Here is a 23558-nt window from a genome sequence, read left to right as displayed (position 1 = left end):
GGTTACATTCTCCAGCATTAAACCAGTCCAGCATTAAACCAGTCCTGCATTAAACCAGTCCAGCATTAAACCAGTCCTGCATTAAACCAGTCCAGCATTAAACCAGTCCAGCATTAAACCAGTCCTGCCAATCTCCTACGCAGTGATCTCCCCTTATTAGTACAGAGATCTCTGCCATCACAAACATTGAAATATCCAAATTTGGATATTTATATTTTTTAGCTTTTTAATTTATTTTTCATTATTTTGTATACTTTTGATAATATTTTGATAAAATATAACAGACGTAGGTAAAAAAAAGTTGAAAATAAAACAGAAAGAGAAAAATGACGTTAGATTTTCTATGTAACGGTCGATATTTACATTTGAATTTCGACGTTACGTCATGTGACTTTCATCATCATGTGACGTCTGTGAAGGCAGTGATTACAATTCTGCCAAGGGAGGTAATCAGTGTGAGGAGTTTGCAGTCCTGCATTAAACCAGTCCAGCATTAAACCAGTCCTGCATTAAACCAGTCCAGCATTAAACCAGTCCTACATTAAACCAGTCCAGCATTAAACCAAACTCCTCACAGTGATTACCTCCCTTGGCTGAATTGTAATCACTGCCTTCAAAGACGTCACATGATGATGAAAGTCACATGACGTAATGTCAAAATTCAAATGTAAATATCGACCGTTACAAAGAAAATCTAACGTTATTTTTCTCATTCTGTTTTATTTTTAACTTTTAGTGCCTACGTTCGATATAGTTTATCAAAAAATTATCGAAAGTATACAAAATAACGAAAAACAAAATATAATATTAAAATATCGTCTCGGTAGAAAATAATCTCATAATTTTTAAAATTATTTCTAAATATTCAAATTATTTATTTATTTATTCATAAACATTGTTAAATAAATGAGAGAACACTTATCTGATAGATAAATGCAGTAGATAAATCAATTTTTGAAAAAATATAGTAAATCAGAAATTCTGATATATCGGGACCTTGGTGGCAGAGATCTATGCCGAAGAATTAAGGGGAGGTCACTGTGTGGAGATTGGCATTAAACCTGTCTAGCATTAAACCGGTCTAACATTAAACCTTTACAGCATTAAACAGTCAAACATTAAAAAGGCCTAGCATTTAACAGTCCAGCATTAAACCAGTCTAGCATTAAACTTGTCTAGCATTAAACCAATCTAGCATTTAACCTGTCCAGCATTAAACCAGTCTAGCATTAAACCAGTCTAGCATCAAACCAGTCTAGCATTAAACCAGTCTAGTATTAAACCAGTCTAGCATTGAACCTGTTGCTGCCAAAACTGTTCATAAATGACTATAGTGTATTTGCATGGGTCATTTTCATGAATTACATGACTTTACTGTAGCAGATGGCCTTTATATGGATATAAAATATATAAAACATAAGCTTTCATGAAAGAAAAATGAACAAAGTTATGATAAAAAAACCTTAAACCCAAAATCATTTGTCAGACTATGAGACTTGGATACAAACAAAAAACTGAGATAATTTAGGAAATTATACCTTGATAAAACTTAGCACAAAATCTGTGTAAAGAAGATTAAATATATCTCTTATACTTTCAAAAAATTGAGAAAATAATATCAAATCTTCATATTTGTCTGCATTAAACTGACCTTATATATTGTCTGAACTTCTGTCTTATCAGTAACGGTTGTATATATACACATATTGTACAGTTTAATGACCAATCAGTGAAAAATATGTATCAAGCAGATTTAAAATGTTTCAATCCCTTTAATAACAAGGAGCATTAAGGATTATAACAACATGCAATTCATATGGTAATCATAATCTATATCCTTAAATCATTTTTATCTGTGCAGTATGACTAGGCTCTACCCAATGGGTAGCTCAATTTTTGTTTCTTGATATTGAAACACCTTAAACTTAAAACAGAATGATTCAAAATTCAAAGAAAGTTCATAATTCAAATGTTCCAAATTCAAAGAGTGATTGAAAATTTGTTCCAAATTAAAAGACTGACAGAATGATCCAAATACAAATGTTCCAAATTCAGACTGATTGAAAGACTGTTTCAAATTCAAATGTTCCAAATTCAAAGATTGTTCCAAATTTAAATATTCCCATTTTAAAGACTGATTAAAAGACTGTCCCAGATTTAGATGTTCCAAATTCAAAGACTAATTGAAAGACTGTTCCAAATTTAAATGTCCCAAATTCAAAGATTTTTCCAAATTCAAATGTTCCAATTTCAAAGACTGAAAGAATGATCCAAATTCAAATGTTCCAAATTCAAAGATTTTTCCAATTCAAATATTCCAAATACAAAAACTGATTGAAAGACTTTTCCAAATTCAAAGACTGATTCAAAGAGTGTTCCAAATTCTAATGTTCCCAATTTAAAGGCTGATTGACAAACTTTTCCAAATTCAAAGCACAGCAAAACCATAACACAAAATTTAGCAGGTTAAGGGTTAAATACTAACAGCCATGACTTGCTAATGCCAGCGGTACAGAACCAGGTATAGAGCCAGGTAAGCCTGTACATCTATATGTAGTCACACAGGGATCTATACCACTGGCCTGGCTGCTAAATGTCACCTCTTTGATACTGAAATCTCTTTAAATAACAATGGGTACTTCCATATCCAAAGCAAGATAAGTCTATTTTACAAATTTTAGCAGAGTTAGGATTTAAAGCAGTTCTTAAATAAAGCATCTAAAATACCTTAAAAAAAGCTTATAAGCAAATATATACATGTGCTATCTACATTATTTCTATACATGTATACATGTATATATATACAAAACTTTTTCTATACTTTACAATATATACATCTAATATATACATATTTTATACATTCATTATAATAAATATATATAACAGTAAAACTTAGAAAAAACAATGCCTGCATACACACACATACATGTATAATTAATTACATAAACTTGTTAGCACTTTACTTTAATAATATGTACACTGTCCTTCAATAGTTTGTTTACATATGTTATTTAAGTTAAGTTTTTCTATACCTTTTTTGTTAAAAATTTCCCAAATTTTCTTAGATTTGTTTCCTTTCTTTTCAGGAGTCATATATGTTGAAAAGAATTTATTAATACAATAAACATGAAATATGAATGAAAATAACTAGAAGGTAACTTTTGGAGAGGGCAGCATACATATACATGTAGATAGTGATATCTTTAAAAAAAAATATAAACAACCTAGCTACAGATACGAGCGTAACTGGCCAATTTACAAGTATTTTCAAAACACAGAGATTCCTGTCACCCCAGTCCCTTACACACATATCTTACCAAATTTCAAAAAGAACTTAACTTTAATTTTGATATTGAAAAAGTTTAATGGACAGCTGGGCAAATCAAATACATTCAGCATGTTAAGATCAAATTCCAATAAACAATTACCCTGTTTTAACAATAACATATTGCAAGCCAAAAACTAGTCACCTACCATGTCACCTGACACACCTCCACATACAGTACATTATTTCTTATAACTCTTCACCCATCCTTGCAACAAGTTACTAGATGTCATGGTATTTCACAGTATCTATAGATCTATCATCATATATCAAAGCTCGAGTGTATATTTTTTACACAAAATCTGACTTACTCAGAATACTATACTTTAAGTCACTATTTTCTCAGATGAACAATACAGTAACAGAATTCTGTAACAAACAAGATTAGAAGATAAACTGCACGTTAAAAGGTAAACTGTACTCAAAACTTAGTAATGAAGTTTTTCTCATTATAACATAAGATTATTCAAGCTTATAAACATCTCCCATTTCCCTTCCTCAGTGTAAATACAAACCTTCACAATGATCAATTAAATTTCAAGTGCAGCATAAAAAGATTTCAAAATTGAAGTACAGATTTTATTGTTGGAAGAAGACCATTGATGCCCTTCTAAACTGATGATATAACATGTGGCACAAACAGGAATCCGGTTAAAACAACTATGATCATTCTTTCTCAACCCTTAATATGCTGTAAACAAATTGACCCGCTTTTGCCACCACTAGTAAAGAGACAGGCCAGTCTGATCTACCATTGTAGGGCACTAACCGTAACCCTGACCTTACTCTACACTAGCTCAAATTTTTGTACCTGATATTGAAATCCCTTGAGCTTGAAATGAACTATCCCAAATTCAAAGTTGGACAAATTCATTGCACTAATTCAGCATGTATAGGGTTCATCAAGTTGGATGACTTTTTTTTTCAAAATAACACAATTCAACAATCCAAGATGGGATCTTACTCACTGAGTGAGTCACAAACAACTTATTGTGGTAGTATAACCAACCTGCCATGTTGCCATGGAGGCATGTTGCCACGGAGATTCATTCCAAGTGAAAACATAATTTTGGTGAATTATAAAAAAATGCTGTATTATTTTTTTGTGATACATAGATTTAGTCATACACATAAAATTTTACTCAATGAATAAGCTGTATATTTCCTTGTGGTTTTTATAAAATACCTATCTTCAAAAATAAAAAAATTAAATTGCCTCGAGATAAGACGAAAATGGATTATAAATGTGGTATTTATAAATGATATATTTGAAAAAATGTGAGTTACATCAGAAAGACTATCTTTAACACATATATATTTTATTATAAGCTAATGCCTAAAATAAAAAATCTTAACATACATAAACATATATCCCTTGTATAATGATGGTTGCATATACGAATGTAAAATAACACTAGAGCTATAAACGTTTGTGTCAACTAAATATGAGACGTATTAAATAACTAGCACAAATTAGTAAGCTTTCATATGTACAAAATAAAATAAAAAAGTAATAAAGATATTATTTCAAGTATTTCATTTGAACCAAGGGAGGTAACACTGTAGAAGTCATTTTTCGAAAATTATTTCCCTTTATAAATTAAGCATATGATTTGTATAACTCAAATTAACCAGACAAGAATTACATATAATATTTTATATATTATAATGAAAATTTAAATTTCAATGCAGAAAATTTTTCCAGAAATAAGTACGGCCAAGGACTGTTTCATTAATTCACTTTTTGACCTAGATGCATGGAATAGTGAATCAGGGGTATCTAACGCTTATGAAAGAACAAAATTTAATGGTATGTTTCCAAAACTATCTAAAAGTTACACACAAAAACAATATAAATCCTAACTAATTTATACAATGCCCTAATTGAAAGACAACGGTTACTATTTTACAAATAAAGAATTAAGGGCAGTAAGTCAAGACATGTAGGTTTATACACGTAAGACTCATCTAAAAACTGACCAAATTATTGTCCAAAAAAAATTGCTTGCTGCTGTTAAATATGTACATTTTAATATATGAACTTTTCACATGTTTGGGTACAGGAAAGTGGTTATACTATTGTAATACGCTGCCCTACAGTAATATATCTTAACCTTACAGGGCTAAATATCTTAAAATGAACGCATTCATCTTTTGAAACCATTCATCAATTTTATAGAAAATTTATAAAATCTGCTTTGTACGAAAAGCAAAGGGTGCAGACCATGATTTAAACAATACAGGAGTGTTCATCTTAGCATGGGTAGAACCTGTTGCCAACAGCATGCTACTGTAGGAACTAAATTTCATTTAAAATAACAAATAAAAGATATTGTACTTGCATAAATAATTCCGTTGTTTTGTTTTTTATTTTTTTTAAATAAAACTGCAGCATGAAGGAAAGGCGGTTAAAGGTTGCGACATATTATCCTAATTTACTCATAAACTTTGAGCTATATCTTGATCTAATGAAACTTTTAAGGTTGTATTTGGAAATCATTAACTTGTAACATGAAACCTTTTATAAACTTGTATAGACAGTTTACAGGATTTCTGAAATCTGAACCAATTATTTTGGTACATAATGTCATACATGTAATAAGGTAATATATTCTTAAGGGAATTCTTTTATAGAGTCCATTTTTTTGGTTGTGTTCCAAACCATAGTGGTGAAGAGATTTGAAATTAGCAACTCAAACCATTCTACCACTTCAGCCCTTAGTATATATTTCTGTATCTGAAGGTATTATTGATTGGGATAACTTTACTTCATTTTTTCATTTCCACTTTAAACATTTTAAAAGTTACAAAAGCGCAGTTGGAAAGTTCAGAGTTAAAATGAATGTTTCTCTCTTTATAAACTATGTGGGATTTCAACATTTTGCACAGGTCTCTAAAATTTGTGAGAGTTATTGTAACTATTTTATAACCCCTCTTTACAAGATTTATACATTTTTCTGTACATATTTTTATCAAGTTTTGGCTTGTGGATTTTTTAAGGGGAGTTCTGGAGCAGCCATTAGCTCTTCCATTGCCTGGCAGTTCCCCCTCATAAAGAGAATAATGCCGGCCTTGTATGCCGCGGGAATTGATATATGCGAGGTCAGCTGACTTTTCATGGACATCATCTGTTCCGCAGGCATATATTGTTCTCGTAGCATATGTACCACTTGACCTGTATAAAATAAATATCAGTTAAAAATGTATTAAAAAGAATGTTCAAGTATTTTAACCTGACCTGTTAATAAAACAAACAAAGATATCCCTTTGGTAATAATGCCAAGGCATCCCAATACACTATATTAGTAACAATTAAAGTTATAAAATTATTCATATTATGTTGATCAGTGATATATAGAATGTCCTTAATTATTGCACTTTTTTTTACTGAATATAAAACATGTTTAACAAAACAAGAGCTCTCTGTAAGACAGCACGCTCAACTATTCTCAGTGCTTGTCATTAAGAAAAGGGTTATCACTCTGTAAACAGTTAGCTCAAGAGTTATGGGACCTGTGCCCATCATATGAGATAATCACAGAAAACAGGTTGTGTGAATTTCAATCAATTCCCTTCAGTAGGTTTGGACATACCAACTGGCATGCAAAAACTGCGACTGTGACACCAACACTGACACCTACACTTGGGTGAGTACAATAACTCCAGATTTTTCAAATTGTTAAGCTAACAAAAAAGATTAATATGACTTAGTATACCAAGCACATTCATCGTCCGCCATCTTGGATCTCGCTGTTTTATAATCTCATTAAGTGGACACCAATCTCGAAACCTGCCGACAACATCCTGACGTCTCACCAGCAACACTGAGTCACTTGTTAACTGTTCCATTATAACACTCTCTGGTACAATCTCCAGTGGATTGGTTAAATATATACCTACAAATAGAGAAAATATAATTCCTAAATATGTAAATATCCTACATATGTGCTTGCAAAAATAGGAACACATTCTACATTACATGGATTTATTTGATGTCCTTCCTCCATGTAATATGCATGTACATGTTTATGGCACAAACTGACACTTGAGTATATCCATTAGCCTAATAACCATAGGCACTCAGTTTAACAACACAATTAACATATTTAATTTGATTATTTTGCATATATTAAAAAACAAGGTTTCACAGGAAGGGTATAAAGCTATATCTAATGAAATATTTTTTAAATTATAACATTTAAAAATATTAAAATTATGTTGTTTTCCATTATCTTACTGTCGATTATCGAAAGACTTGTAACATAGAATGTCAATGTTCTTTAACACACACATGAATATTGTATGTAAACAGAAGAAAACATTCTGAAACAATAGATTATCCAGCAGTTTTAAGTTGGGTTTTAAGTGTAAAGCTGCAGTAATGTATTTATGCTGTTATAATGACTGGTTCAATAGGACACAATAAGCCTGAGGTACATACTGTTGGTAATGACATATATACGTATCAAGCTGTCATACCCTCTATGTAACAAGTTGTGGCCTACCTTTACTACTGACACCATAAACCATCTGATGATGCCAGGCATCTGGTATAGTCCAGCCGGGCTTCACACCTCGCTGAAGATTTAATGTAGCTACTGGAACAGCTCCTGTTTTACAATATATAATCAATTGATATATTCATCACTAAAATATTTATACATGCCACTCATTAATTAAAGAAATAAAGATCTGATATTGTTTAACTACTGTATCATACATGAACAACTGAACCAGATTCATGGTGATGGTGTTAGTAGTTTTCACGCCGAATCACAGCTGTAAGTCACATTGAATTTACCAGAACACAGTTCAGCCACCGCTTTGTTCCTGGGCAGGCTGACAAGCAATTTACCAGTACAAGTTGCCTTCACTTAACTGCAACTTCTGTACATGCCAGAGCAGAGGTACAGTGTGAATGACTGTAGAAAGGATTTCTGTTCAATCGCACAACAAAAGTGACCTGCACCATCCAGAAATCGAACCTGAATAGCCTGATTCACGGTCCAATGCTCTACCTATTGCGTTAACAAACAGTGCATACCAGATTCATACAATTAAGAAACATAAATGTAAATCTCTGTCACCTTTCTTCATCCAATGTCCGAGCCATTTGAGTAACTCGACTTCTCTAGGAGGATAAAAATGGAAGAATCTTCCTTTTATTGCACCTCTTGTCCCAGTGGTAACACCATCAACAAGCACCTGTGCTGTAGTTCCTGTAATAAATGGTTATTAGAGTATTTATTGGTTGAACGCTCTTCTTTCCTACAAGACTAGTATATCCATCCCCATCCTGCCTTGTTGGTCTTCACTTTCATGTTTTAGTATTTTGATAAGGAATCCCTGGTATTTGAGAGGTATCCCTGGATTAAATCTTGGGGATTCCTATGGGATCCCTGGCAAAAACAGACAGAACCACTTATTTCCCTACAATACAGGTAGACCTGTCTTTTTAATTTGATATCTGATTTTTTTTATTACTTACCATTTTCATCCTAATTTTGAAGAAGATTGAAAAAACAACAACACATTTTATCTTAAATTTGTCTCTTTCTTTCCTTAAGTTTATATCCATGTATCTATCTTCTATAGAATATCCTCTATATCTTAGAAATATCCCAGGCAAATAGCTGATAATTTATGATAAAAGCCCAGGGAGTGAAAGGGTTCATCATTCATGATCATATGTGGTCCAATTTATCTTATCACATATTTAATCTTTATGTACAAAAGTATTAGTAAACAAACTTACTGTACACCGAGGATATGTCCGATTTATAATATATTCTTATTAAAATACAATGAACTTTAATTTTTCCATTAAAAATAATTGAAACTGTCTTATTTCTTGCAGCCCTTTTTCTATGCCTTCAAAGTTTCCTGCAGTTATTCACATATAAAGCCACCACGACTATTTAGCCAAGCAGACCCTTTTTCTTCATGAATGATAACAAGTCATGCATTCCATATTTCAAATTAAGATGGCACAAGCTACTACCCTTTTATAAACAATGTTGATAGTCAATGACAATATATAGATACATTTGTAAATAGGTACTGTTAGCACTAGTGTTTATACAGTGTTAAAATTTGGACATAGTTACTGAAGTATTTCTTTATTCAGTATTTTCAGTTCTTATATTTTCGCCACTTCATAAGAATGACAAAGTAGGGGAAAATTTAACTAGACAAAAAAATATCCCAAGGTACGATATTACGTTACCTGCATTATATCTGGAGAAGAGATAGTAGGGTATAGGTGCTGCCTCCATCCTCAGGTTTGACTGTATTGTGTTTGCCACCTCTTCTTTCTCCACTTGAAAATCAAACGCTTTCTACAATAATAAATACAAATGTAACAAATAAAACACTGCCTTAAACCTTCTAGTATATTGCTTATGATTTATCTGGCACATTTATGAAACAAATATATCCGTATTTCTTCTTTTACCAAACAACTCTTACAAATTAAGGACAGAAACAAGGCTGCATAAATTAAGATAAATTAGATGTACCACTAAACTTCAATATGATGCTAGCAGAAAAGCTCTCTCATATAAAAGAACTTAATGTGTTAATAAGCATGATTAACAGACACCTGGCATGTAATGTGTCTAATATTTTCTGTGGATTTACAAGGTAAATGATACAAAATCCTATATTTTCTGTGGATTTATGAGGTAAATGATACAAAACCCTTTATTTTCTATAGATTTATGAGGTAAATGGTAAAAAACCCTATATTTTCTATGGATTTATGAGGTAAATGGTACAAAATCCTGTATTTTCTATGGATTTATGAGGTAAATGATACAATATCCTGTATTTTCTATGAATTTATGAGGTAAATGATACAAAATCCTATATTTTCTATGGATTTATGAGGTAAATGATACAAAACCCTATATTTTCTATGGATTTATGAGGTAAATGATACAAAATCCTATATTTTCTGTGGATTTATGTAGTAAATGGTACAAAATCCCATATTTTCTGTGGATTTATGTAGTAAATGGTATAAAATCCCATATTTTCTGTGGATTTATGTGGCAAATGGTACAAAATCCTATATTTTCTATGGATTTATCTGGTAAATGGTACAAAACCCTATATCAAAAATTATTATTTGTGGATTTATGAGGTAAATGATACAAAATTTTATATTTTATGTAGATTTGAAGGGCAACAGGAATTAAATATATTTTATAATTTCTGTGGACTTGAAGGTCAACTGGTATCAATTAAGTTTAACATTTTCTCTTAATCTGCAAGGCAACTTGTACAAAGTATTATATTTTCTATATCTTATTTCAACATTCACATTAGGCATGAGTATGAACCAGATACTTACAAGAACATTAAGGACAGCTGTGGGACCACATGCCGATGTTCCTATCTGTTTAACTTGGACAACATAAGCTTCATACTCATTCCAAATCATCACTTTCTCCACGTCATTCACCGGACTTCTGGTTCCTCTTCGACGTCTTAACTAAAACACAAAATTATCAATACAATCAATGTCTACAGATTGTTAAAAAACATTTTATCAGATACATGTGCCAAGTTTTCGACTACCTAAAAATTGTATTGCAAGGCCGTCAAAATATTTTGACATGACTTCATCAATGTTATATATAGTGTAAAGTCGTGCTTAATGTTAGTGTAACACCCGTCAATGAAAACTGATTCTTTTTCACTTTAAACAGTCTTTATTTCAGGTATGTGATAAATAGAATATTATATTTGCGTATATTTATTACTGAATTTATTGCACTCATTAAATAAAATAAAATTTTGTTAGCCGGAGGCTCGCATAATATAATTTTATTCAACTTGTTCAATAAATTCAGTTCTTAACCTATACTCCATATAGTACATAAATTACATTTCAGACAGGTTAATAAATGATATATATGTTATAATATCATACAAAAGGAACCATCTGTATTGGTAATTTACCTTAGTTATAGCATTAGACAAAGGTTGTGCTGTTCTGCTTGCCTCATTTTCTCTTGCTCTTTCTTCAAGAAGCAACTCTAGCTGGTCAATATCTTCATATATTGGCTCATTGTCATCCATCCTGGTCAATAACAATACATATACATCATCCATCCTGGTCAATAACAATACATATACATCATCCATCCTGGTCAATAACAATACATATACATCATCCATCCTGGTCAATAACAATACATATACAACATCCATCCTGGTTAATAACAATACATATACAACATCCATCCTGGTTAATAACAATACATATACAACATCCATCCTGGTTAATAAAAATACATATACATCATCCATCCTGGTTAATAACAATACATATACATCATCCATCCTGGTCAATAACAATACATATACATCATCCATCCTGGTCAATAACAATACATATACATCACCCATCCTGGTCAATAACAATACATATACAACATCCATCCTGGTTAATAACAATACATATACAACATCCATCCTGGTTAATAAAAATACATATACATCATCCATCCTGGTTAATAACAATACATATACAACATCCATCCTGGTTAATAAAATATCACTTTCTCTAACCAGTACATCTGTATAGTAGCATTTCATATATCTATTATTAATGTCATTTAAATGTTAAGTCAGTTTCTCTTCAATAGCTGTAAAGCATGTTTTATAATAATTGTGTTTCCTTTAAACAAAGCCCTATAGGTAAGCATATATCCATGAACTTTTATAGATTTTCAGCAGATGGGTGAAATTTTATGGATTTCAACAAAATGGGTGACTTTATAACTTTTATATAAATTTAAACCCATATTGGCTGTTTTATAGATTTTAACCCTATGGATGAGCAATTAAAGATTAATTCTTGAAGCAAGTAGCTATGGATCTAAACACTTTTGAAATTCATTCATTAATTGATTTTATACAACCTGCTAATCTATTTACATGTACCTCATTTTGTGTCCTCTAGAGTGCTTTCCCTTGGATCCTGGACCATACAGCATGTTATCATTGGCCTGTTCCAAATTTGCCGCAAATTCCGACTGAGGCATGATGTCAAAATTTTCCATATCAAAAACACTGACACCAGCAACTTCCTCCATACTGGCTCCTGGCATTCTAATGTTCTCTTCCTCATCAGAGCTACTACAACTCTGGATGGGAACCGGTAAATTACAGTTTGACATTGATACAGGGACATTGTATGGCTGTTTCTCAAAAACTTTTTCCTGCGTGTTGACTTCGTCATCTTGAAAGTTTGAACCAGAGATTGCATTATTTGGCTCTTCACTTTCAGCAGGTCTGAAATAGTTGGGAAGAAAAGTTAGTTTAAATTCTAAAATTCTATCTTCCTCTTCAATGTTTTATAAGTATTTCAGCAGGTAAATAATCTTGATATTATAAAATTAAGAGATACAAAATAATGAAGTGAAACCTATACCAGCAGTAATGAACCAGACCAGTCTGCATTACCAGACTGTATACTGTTAGCAACTCAAGTTTGGTATTTGATACTGAAATCTCTTAATGTCTTCCATCTAAAACTAACAGTTCAAAATTCAAAGCATAACTAAGCTGTTACATGAATTCTGCTGATATTAGGTCAAAGAAATATTTCATCATTACTAGAAAATTAAATCAAACTGGTCACACAAAATTTACCTCTCATCTCCATGGTTACCGTTGTCAAGCTGCATCAGTTCCTGATCGAGACTTCTAGATCTACGAGTGTAATATGGACAATACAAGACTTCATCTGGGCTGGTGAAGTCCAGCGAGATAGACTGGCGGTGTAAAGGTCTACTACTGTACTCCCTAGTACCCTCTTCACTCAACTAAAATACATCAAGGCTGGCAATAATTCTCAAATACAAATACATTATAATTTGAAAATTCCAACTTATATAACTAAAACATTGAAATATCAACCAGTGTTAAAACTAAACTACATGTATTTTGAAATATATACCATACATAGAAAAAACCTACATGTAAAACCTAACGCCACTACATGTACTTCATTTTCAAACTTAAATCCTTATAAACTAAGTATTATGACTTGTTTTTTCAAAGACAAGTTTTTGTGGCATACATGTTACTTTCAGGTGTTTTTTTTGTTGTATTATCATTAATATTATGTGGTCAAAGAGAGCCATTCTTTTCTCATTTCCTAATATTAGTTCTTCTAATACAGCTTGCCTGAACAAGAGCTGTCCGTAAGACAGCGCGCTCGACTTTTTTATTGCTTGCCAATAAAAAAAGTTTTTGCAGTAAAAGGCAATACAAGAATCTCTGTATTTTTAAAGTGAACAATGGCCATGAGCATTAAGATATTTAGTGAAGAATTATTTTACTGAATTGTGTGATACCCTTGAACACTGCAGCAAAGTTTGAAATGTTTAAGTCAAAAGAGTTAAGGGCCATAATTCAAATAAAATCTTTGACAGAATTACCTTCTCCTGGACATGTTTGGGAATCATGATTGTAAACAAGTATTCCAACTTTCAAATTAATATCTCAAACAGTTCAGTCAAAAAGTGGACTGGTACTAAAAACTTAACCAAGATTCTAAGTCGATAAAAGGCCTTAATTTTTAAAACAAATCCTTGACAGAGTTACCTTCTCTTGCGTACAGATGGGGTAATGATGTGAAATAGCATTAAAAGTTTCAAAGCAATATCTCAAAGGGTTAAGGCAATAAGTGGATTTTACCCATATTCAATGTATTTTCTAAGTCAAAAAGGGGCATAATTCTGTCAAAAACCTTGACAGAGTTATGTCCTCTTGTCTGTTGATGAAGGTCGTGATGGTAAACAAGTATGGTCAGTTTCAAAGCAATACCTCCAATGGTTTTGAAATAAAGTGAGGTGGTACAAAAAACTTAACCAAGCTCAATACACTTTCTAAGTCAAAAAAGGGCCATAATTCTGTCAAAAACCTTGACAGAGTTATGTACTCTTGTCTGTAGATGGAGGTTATGATGGTGAACAAGTATGGTAAGTTTCAAAGCCATACTTGTAATACTTCTGAAATAAAGTGGGGTGGTACGAAAAACTTAACCAAGGTGTGACGCCAACGCCGACGCCGACGCCGGGGCGAGTAGGATAGCTCCCCTTTTCATAGAAAAGTCGAGCTAAAAATGAATTAATCAAGTGATTTACATGTGTAATAATTTCCTGACTGATTCCTTGTTCTCCTGTTATCTCTATTATCAATCTCAGCTCTATCATTACAATGAAAATAAAGAAAACAGTATAAATAAATATCATTTTTCTTAACAATGTGAGATTCTGTACCTGGCTAGATTGCACAACTGTCCCATCGTCAGAATTGGTTAAACTTGGTGCATGGAAGACTGACTCGGCACCAGTTTCTGTGTCCGGTGAAATCATCTCAGATGAATCAGACACGTAAATCCGGTCGTATGGATCACTGTCACTATTGCTGAATCGAGCACATGTGAAAGAATTATTACAAACTTTTTCATAGTTATTGTTTAAAGGCAACAACCCATTGCCACAACTTCTGTTGAGGAAATTATTTGATGAACTTGACCTTGAACCAGGCCAAGTTCTGTGTTTTGCACCATTTTCAAACCAGCGACTTTGTTCGGCATTTAACTCTTTAAAGCATTTATCACAAACATCTACTCCCAACTCCCTATGACGCTGACTGTCCACAACCATAGGTTTATCACAGCATGCACATAAATTATCTCCCTTTCCAATATTACTATCTCTATCTCCTTGCACTGAAGAGTCACTACTACTACCATGACTAAGCATATTACACGATTCACATTCCACTATTAGACATTCGTCTGAACACTTACAATCTGAACTCAACACATGATAATCATCATTTTCTTCAGTACTTTTATCACAAGATATATTGCATGGGTAAAGACATGAAAGCTCTCCTCTAACAGTACTGGAGGCAGCTGATAGCACATTGCTTGCCCCACTAGAAGGTCTCTGTTCTGTATTCAACACATTTTGTACATTCATTCTACTGGGAGACATATAACCACCATCTGTTGGATCAATTGTCTCGTTATCAGACTCTATATCTTCATCATTATTTGGTAAAACTTCATCCCCACACCCTTCATCTTCATCTGAGGTTGAATCTCTTGAAAAGAAAGCAAATCTTTCAACATTTGGAGGAAAATCTGCTTCAATAAAATCTCCTATGTCATCATTATTATCAACTTCAGTTACTTCAACCGCAACATCATTATTTTCTTGAATCTCAACATTACCACTTTCTACTTCCTCAAGGTTATTATCCAGGTCAACATTTTCCATTAAACATCCTAAATCACTATCAGTACTGACAGTATCATCTTGAGCACCATTGTCTTTTACTTCCTCCATATCTCTAACTTCCGGATCAAAATCATCACAAATGAGACTATCTGATGACTCCCCACTATGAAGCACTTCATTTACCATGTGTTGTGGTTCTTCTAAAGCATTTATTGAAAGACTTCTAACAACATTTGACATAAGACAACCAGCTGTCTCTTGAACCTCATTGTTAACATTAGGTAAATGTTCAGAACTTTGTTTGCATGCCTGGGATGATTTAGCATCATCCTGTTGAGCACTTTCATCATCAGAAAAACTTTCTGGAGTAGCAAGAGGTGCTGTTAATTCTTTAACCACCCTACCATTTTCAGCTAATTCTCTTGATGGTGCAACAGTTTCCTCATCTTCAACATGACCATTTGTTCTTAAACCATGACTAAAATTAGCTAAACCACCAGCACAATGGTTAGAAGGTATAGTCTCCTGGTTATTTACAACACCTCCCCTTGTTCTTCCAAATATCAGATCATTCTCATGTCTATAAACATTGCATACTGATCTAGAATATCCAGTTCCATTCAATCTAACATCAATACCATTCATTGTAACTTTTAAGTCTTTCTTGCCATTATTTCTCTTCATTCTACCATTGTTTTCCCTTCTGTCATTTGTATTATCATTTGCCAATTCATCTTCTAATTCATCTGAATCCTCCTTGCCATTGCATTGAACTTCCACACAAGTGGATTGCCCATTTACCATATCAGATGACCTGCTAAACCTCGTACAAGTCCCTGGAGCATTATCACAACCATTGGTGAGTGGTGGGTGATTGCTCTGGGTAGCAAGAGAAGTGTTTGGAACCCTCTTCCTGTCATTTGGGACTTGTCTGTCTTTTTCCATTGTTTCTGTTTCAAACTGATTACATCTTTTTTATGCTTTTTTACCACATCATCGAAGGTATGAGACAAACTGGATGTTACATCTGAAGGGTAAACATATTTATGTATAATATATTTTGATTAAAATGGATAGATATATAATCAATTAAATTACATGAAGATAAGATTTTGTATTTATGAATTACAGTGTTAATCATCATGATTTCATTTTTTACACAAGTCTCTTCAGCAAAAGTAATAAAAAAATCATTACTGTGAAAGGTTTAAAGCCTTATAATACAACAGAACCACACATGCATGTTTTCTCCATGCATGCACAAGTCATCACTCAGACCCTGATCCTTGATTTGTAGTCAGCTCAAACTCAGACTTCATGTATTTCATTATTTGACTGGTTAGAAAACTTCACAGAATGTACACTGACCAATGAAAAGCCTGAGATTTGAGAAAGAACTCTGAATGAAGTTTAATACAGGGAAATCAAGTGCGCCCGGCCAGGTGTTAGACGCCCGGCTATTACATTAGTTATCCCGAAACAACCAATTTTTAACAACCTTATTCAAACACATTTTTATTCTGTTGGCGCTGATGCATATTTATCAATAGGAAAAAATCAACGATTGTTCGAAGACTGTTGTGAAATTTTCTTACAATAGTACCTGACTGATCTTGAAACAAATCTTTAGTGGTGATTACCCTGCTGTTTGAATTTAGGTTAAAATATTCCTGGGAGTGACCCGTGTGGGTCATATCGTTTTTATTGTTTTTTCTAAGAAAGATCAAGACATGTTGATATTAAATGTACCAGGGTTTCTACTAGGAATTTTTATTTAAGAGTCCCAGGGACTCGTGCTCATAAAATATGAGGGTCCCAGAGAAAAATATGAGGGTCCTAATCATTTATTACTTTAAAGTAAGGTATTACTTATATATATTGTCTAGGTTTAATTCTTTACATTTATATACATTGTTCAACTACATATGCATTTTAATTGACCTTGTTAAATAAAATAAAAAATATAAACTATATATTATTTATTTTTGCTTTGTCAACTCAGGAAATACATTTCGCAATGACATAATCATCATTTATTGTTACATTTTATTTTTTCCTTTCTTTCATTTGGCTGAATGTTTGTGCAAACTTGCAGAAAGTCAAGATCTTTCACATCTGGTCCGACTAATTTTATAAATTGTTTAACTACGTCCAAGTGATCTTTAGACCCTTGATGACGGACCAATGTACTTTTTAAAGTTCAAACATCCTTTTTCCAGAAAATGGATTATTTTTTTTGGTTGAACGAAATGGTGCTTTTCATACCCTTTCTTCTCTTTTTTGGACGGCCACCGAAAGTACTTAGCCACTTTTTTTAAAACTAGGGATTTCTTGATGGCAGCTGAATGTTAAAATGACTTTCATAAAAAGAAGCTGGGCCCTTTTTAAGGTTTACTAAATTTAGTGTGCGCCTTTTTATTTCGAAATTTAATGAAAATTTAATTGAAAAAAAGATACTCTGCTGTTTTCAATTTTTAAAACCCCATTACCAAAAATACTTCTTTCCTTAAAAAAGGGGAAAGGGAATTTTCCCCAAATGACATTCGGGGGAAAAATTTAAATTTTTGCCCCCGGGGACGCAGATTTTAGAGTAATTGAGGGTCCTAGGTTACTATTTTTGCGTCAAGGACGCAGGAAATGTGCGTCAATAGAAACCCTGATGTACCAACCTTAAAATGAATAAATGTTGATAGATGCATTAATAGCAAGCTCGAAGAGCTGGCCCGAAGGGCCTGCTCACAAAGCGAGTTTTACGGTAACGCGAGTACCTGCTAAGTGATGGTTTTGAAAACTTTCGTCCGAAATACCGAATTGGACACATCGCAACTTTTCGAATTACAAGATAACGATAAAAGCCAATGTACTCTGATTGAAAACGAAAGCGTAGACTGGTGTCCTGTGCACTTATATAGGAACCATAATAGAAAGGGGAACCAGAATAAACGGAAGCAGTGTATAAAATAGCGAATGACAATTTTAAAACGGAAAATGTAAAATAATGAACGATTATTTCAAACTATCTTACAGTGAAAGAAAATTGAGCTCGCTTTGAGGCTTTGCCTTTTTCATATTATCTAAAATAAATTTAAAGCATAATTTCCCCTTCCATTTATTATTGTTTAAAAACAGCTTAACTGTTTGAATATTGGTTGTTCCAGGATACTTGTTGGGCCAAACCATTTTGAAATATATCTCGGCTGAGATGAACAAAAATTTTAGGAAAAAAAAATAAATTTTTAAATTAAAAAAAATCATAATATCAAATGCCCCCTTAAAAAAAATTAAAAAAAAAGAAATTTTTTAATGAATTCTTTCACATAAAAGGTTTTTCTTTTATAAAATATTTTAACTTTTTCATGAATTTCAAAAAAAAAAAAAATTTTCCTTTTAAAAAATTATCTTAACCAACTGTGTAAAAACCCTATTCCTTTTGATTTTAAATCAGTGGAATTTTTTTTCACCTTGGGGCAGAGGGAATCTTACCATCTATACTTGAAAAGAAAAATTGTCAGTACAAAAGAAATTTTCAAAAATACCTTTTTAAAATAATGATGGCATGAAAGTCAAAGTTGTATATCTACGGAGAAATTGAAAGAAATAACTTTATTTTTATTAAAAATCTATTTGGCAGCCATTTTTGAGGTTAAGTATAAAACATTTACATATCCAGAAAAATGATCGGCATCCTCTCATTACTAGATGGATGGATGGATGGATGAAAGCTCCCACAGCACTATTTCAGTTGAGATTTAATTTCATTTATTATTATTTTTTTTAATTTTGTTACAGCGTGGTTCAGCCAGATTAACCCACAGAGCTATATTTTTATTATCTGTAATATAAGTCTCTGCCAGATATATAATTGAATTGATTCCACGAAAATAATGCAAAATTTTAATGATGCATTGTCTAATTAAATCTCCGATCTGGTTATCACGGGTTTTCTCTTCGTCGAATGTTCAAAGTCCAAATTTATATTTATGCAAAGCTGCTGTCCCAGTCCAGGCTAAAAGGGGAAGACAAATTTTAGTCGGTGTATTTTGAAACGTCTTACAGCTGAGAATGTGAAGTATTTTTGTTAAATATGAAATCTTTTAATGTTAAGCTAGGTTTTAGAAATTTATTTCTTAATTTCATTTCAATGGACAAGATGAGAAACAAAAAATAATAAAATAAAATTACTTAATAAATGAATAAAATGCAAGTTATGTCTCATAGTGACTGATTTGTGCCATTCGTTTTTTCACCCGCGACCCCACCAAGCGAAAAGTCGAGAATTAACAAGTCAAAACGGCGGTCGCACGGGTCGAAAACACGCAAATAAGCACTCCAAAGTTTTATTTCATAAATCTCGCCCGCGCCCTCGCTAATTAGCATCTTTTCGTTCCGAACTCCCGCCATTTTAGCTTGTTGATTTTAGGCTTTTCGCTTGGCCGGGTCGCGGGGCGAAAAAATGAATGGCACAAATCAGCCACCATAATGCATTGATAAATATTCTTTTCAATCCCAAGATGAAACTAGCTTTTCTAAAATTGTCAGGCAAAGAGTTCCATGTGAAGCAGGTGCACCATAACTGAAAATATTTTGTCCAGTAGTGGTAGTCCTAACTATCTATGGGGGACTAAATTGTATAAAACATTAGGGCCTATAGGCCCTAAATTACCTTTGTGCACAATTTCATCGATCAAGAGCAGTATAAAAAGAGTCCCCAATGCTATGTTCCTAAATAAAGGGTCTAATAAATCAATTTATTGAGTCAAAAGATCTTTCTCCATGTCTGTTAAAGCTGGGGAAAGCAATAGTTTTGAAAAATATTCGGCAAACCACTCCCCTTTCATCCATCTCTATCCCACCATCCCCCACACAACTCCACAAAATCAGAAGAAATCAGATCCTGAATACTGCAATAGAGATTATGCAGGTTTTGTTGTTGTTACTGTTGTTTATTTTATTTCATTTTATTTTAACGTAGTTATTGGGCCGAAATAGTATTCAAATCCACATGCCAAAAAGTATCTTTTTTCAAATTTGTTTTATAAAAATTCACAATAGTCAATACCTAAAGATATGAAAAACAGACACATTTTACTATGAGGTTTTATTTACTAGTACTAAGGCGTGTATCATGAATCAGTGCATGTTCTAACAAATGACGAACCCCCACCCCCCATACCCTTTCCCCAATTTGTAAGGTAAATTTTAACAGTATAAAATATTCTTGTTTTCGCGAATATTTGCATAACGGCCCGAATTTTAACAATTTAAAGGACACAAGAGACTGAAAAAAAGGACTGATAACAATCGTTAACAAAATTATGTGACTCATAAGTTATAATTAGTAGACAATTACCAACAATTACAACTGTTTGATAAATTATTTTCACCTTATTTTCAGCTGTTTAAGTTATGTAATAAAATAATAATAGTGTGTTTCTGTAGAGAATAATTTATTGATGACGAATATTGCATTATTGAATAGAATACAATATGAATAGAATAGAATACTAAAAATAGTATTCTTGAACAACCTACGTTATGTTATGCATATATGCAGTTAATATACCAACCGTTTTTCTTTCGGACCAAAACATATGCCAAATCAATCTCCATATTGGCTTTTTAGTATTGAAAATAGTATACATGTAGTTTGATAATTTAGGAAGCTTGAAGCTCACTCATAGCCTAGGCACACTCTCAAATCCTTCCCTGGAACCAACTCGAACTAAGCAATTGGGTGAAAATTAAATGGCATGTGAACCCAAGTGGCCAGCAATTAGATTACAAGTCCGACGTGTTATTATTCGGCCATTGTGAAAATTGTGTAGAGCTTAATACATCGAGTCACAAAACAGTCTAATATAAGATCACGTGGTTTGTAAGCTTTAAAGAATCATCACTGGTTATTTATATTTTGTTGACTTCGTCACTTTTCTTGGGTGGAGAAACGAATCCACTTGTGCTCACTAAAAATGATACATTTTGAATTGTTTAAGCTTGTCATAAACGAAACAGTGAGTGGTTTTGTCCGAAAAAAAAAGATAAAGATTATTTTGTAAAGACTTGCATTAAGTGTTTCCGTTGCTACACTGTGCCAGTTGCTATCACGTATTCAAGTCATTTTCTAATGAGTGACATCCTAGATATGTTTGTTGAAAAGATTTGTCTAAATTGATTGCATTGTATGGAAACAGGATGTAGAAAATTATCAATTATTTGTGTAAAAGTATTATACGCTGTGTGTATAATTATATACTAGTACTTTTTGTATTTGATATTAGTCGCATATACAGGGCGTCCTTAATGTTTATGTATGTATATATCATTGTATTAAAGTAATGTCTATGAATTATATACCAAATACTAGTAAAATGGAATATTATGTCCTTAAAACATGTGAAATTTTCGATTTATTTTAAACTGGTATATGTAAAATATATTAACGCTTAGATTAAGGATAACTATTATGAAACACCCTGTATGAAATCGGCATATGCTACTGAAGCCGTGACCAAATATGCTAACTTTTACCTAAAAAACATCTTTTATATGTACAGCAGTATAGAATTCTACTTTCTCACGTGCCTCTAGATATGTCATGTTATAAGAAAAATAACGGTGATTTATTTAGATAAAAATTATTTATACTGAAACTGATCCTGATCGAGAACACGGGGCCATTGTAATGAAACTGTTTTTCTTTTTTTTATCTGTGTTGTAAAGAAAGATTTAAAAATGTGACACAGTCAGCTGATGAGCAGTTGTTGGTGTCATTGGTGCCTTGGTATATTGCCAATGACACAAGCCGTATGAAGAAAGAATCTTTAAAAATGTCAAGCACTGGTACTATAATGGTAATTGGTTTAAACATATTTAATTAAGCTCGATTGCGAAACAAGTTCTTACAACTTATATCAATCACTTTTGAATCCGCTTCCTGGAACCAACCAGTACTGGTGTCATATGAAGAAACGTGGTCCTGACCCGACTAGGGCTCGAACCCATGATCTCTGTGTTGAGAGGCAGACACCTTAACCACTAGGCCACCGCTCCCCTCATCATATAATGGTAATTGCGGTTATTTTAGTATTGGTACCATTGGGGATAATCTGAACGCACCCAGTGATCGATTGACTTATATTGCTGTTGGCACCATTAACATTCACAACAACAACAACAACAAAACACATACACACCTCTATCAGTAATGAGGTGGGTATAGGAATTTCTTTGTTCATTTTGTGTGTTCGTGTGTGTGTAAGTGCGTGCATGCGTGTGTGAGTGTGTGTGTGTGTGTGTTTTTTTTGTTTCATCATATAATTTTGCAGAAAGAGTAAGGAAAAGAAGGAAAACATGTCTTTTAAATAATATTTCTGTGTTCTGTTTCCCAGATGAATGTGCCACACATGACAATCCGCACTGCGTTGCAATCGAATCCACCTCCATCTGCGTTGTGATCGTTTTTTGTCAATTATTCTTTTATAAAAGGCAATGATAATTTTCAAAAGTTCAAAAAATGGTTGTTTTGTGCAAGTATCATACAAACGATGTGATACTTGTATACTTAGGGACCGTTTTGAACACATTTGTACGTGTTTTAACCAAAATTAGGCAAAGTGTCGTCTCCTTGTCAAACTGTACAGATGTGTTTGCATAAATGGCAATAAATTGAACCGTGTGCGTATAATAAGTTGGAAGAGTACATAAAGTGGGCTCCAGTCTCAATAGGTGTTTCCAGTAAAACATTAAAACATCAAGTAAAATTCAGTCATAAACTTACCGACAACAGCAAACGGCCAAATTTTATCAACCACTTCTGCGACGAATTCTCCGCCGCCACTGCGATGGATCCACCGCTTCTGCGAAAGCTATGGCCAGTGTCAACACCATGAAAACAAAAATTGTAGTTTAAAATGGCAAAAATAATCACAATAAATTGAAATGGTTTTTAGGTACTGATACACAAT

The 23558-nt window shown here is 32.8% G+C and overlaps 1 protein-coding gene across 1 annotated transcript; it reads right to left on the bottom strand.

Annotated features, from left to right (window-relative positions):
- Positions 1-999: 999 nt before the first annotated feature.
- On the bottom strand, positions 1000-19235 carry LOC132717735 (uncharacterized). Its single transcript, XM_060701288.1, has 11 exons — positions 19131-19235; positions 14623-16621; positions 12989-13161; positions 12278-12628; positions 11291-11411; positions 10680-10820; positions 9552-9663; positions 8413-8544; positions 7831-7935; positions 7042-7221; positions 1000-6500 (listed from the first exon to the last, which is right to left on the bottom strand). The coding sequence occupies exons 2-11, from the start codon at positions 16537-16539 to the stop codon at positions 6298-6300; spliced, it is 3435 nt and encodes a 1144-aa protein (XP_060557271.1). The 5' UTR covers positions 16540-16621; positions 19131-19235; the 3' UTR covers positions 1000-6297.
- Positions 19236-23558: the final 4323 nt, after the last annotated feature.

This window comes from Ruditapes philippinarum, unplaced genomic scaffold, assembly GCF_026571515.1.
Source record: "Ruditapes philippinarum isolate M1 unplaced genomic scaffold, ASM2657151v2 ctg2682_1_1_1_1, whole genome shotgun sequence".
NCBI lineage: Eukaryota > Metazoa > Mollusca > Bivalvia > Venerida > Veneridae > Ruditapes > Ruditapes philippinarum.
The sequence above is the reverse complement of the archived record's forward strand: the minus strand, read 5'-3'. Positions and strand labels throughout refer to the sequence as shown.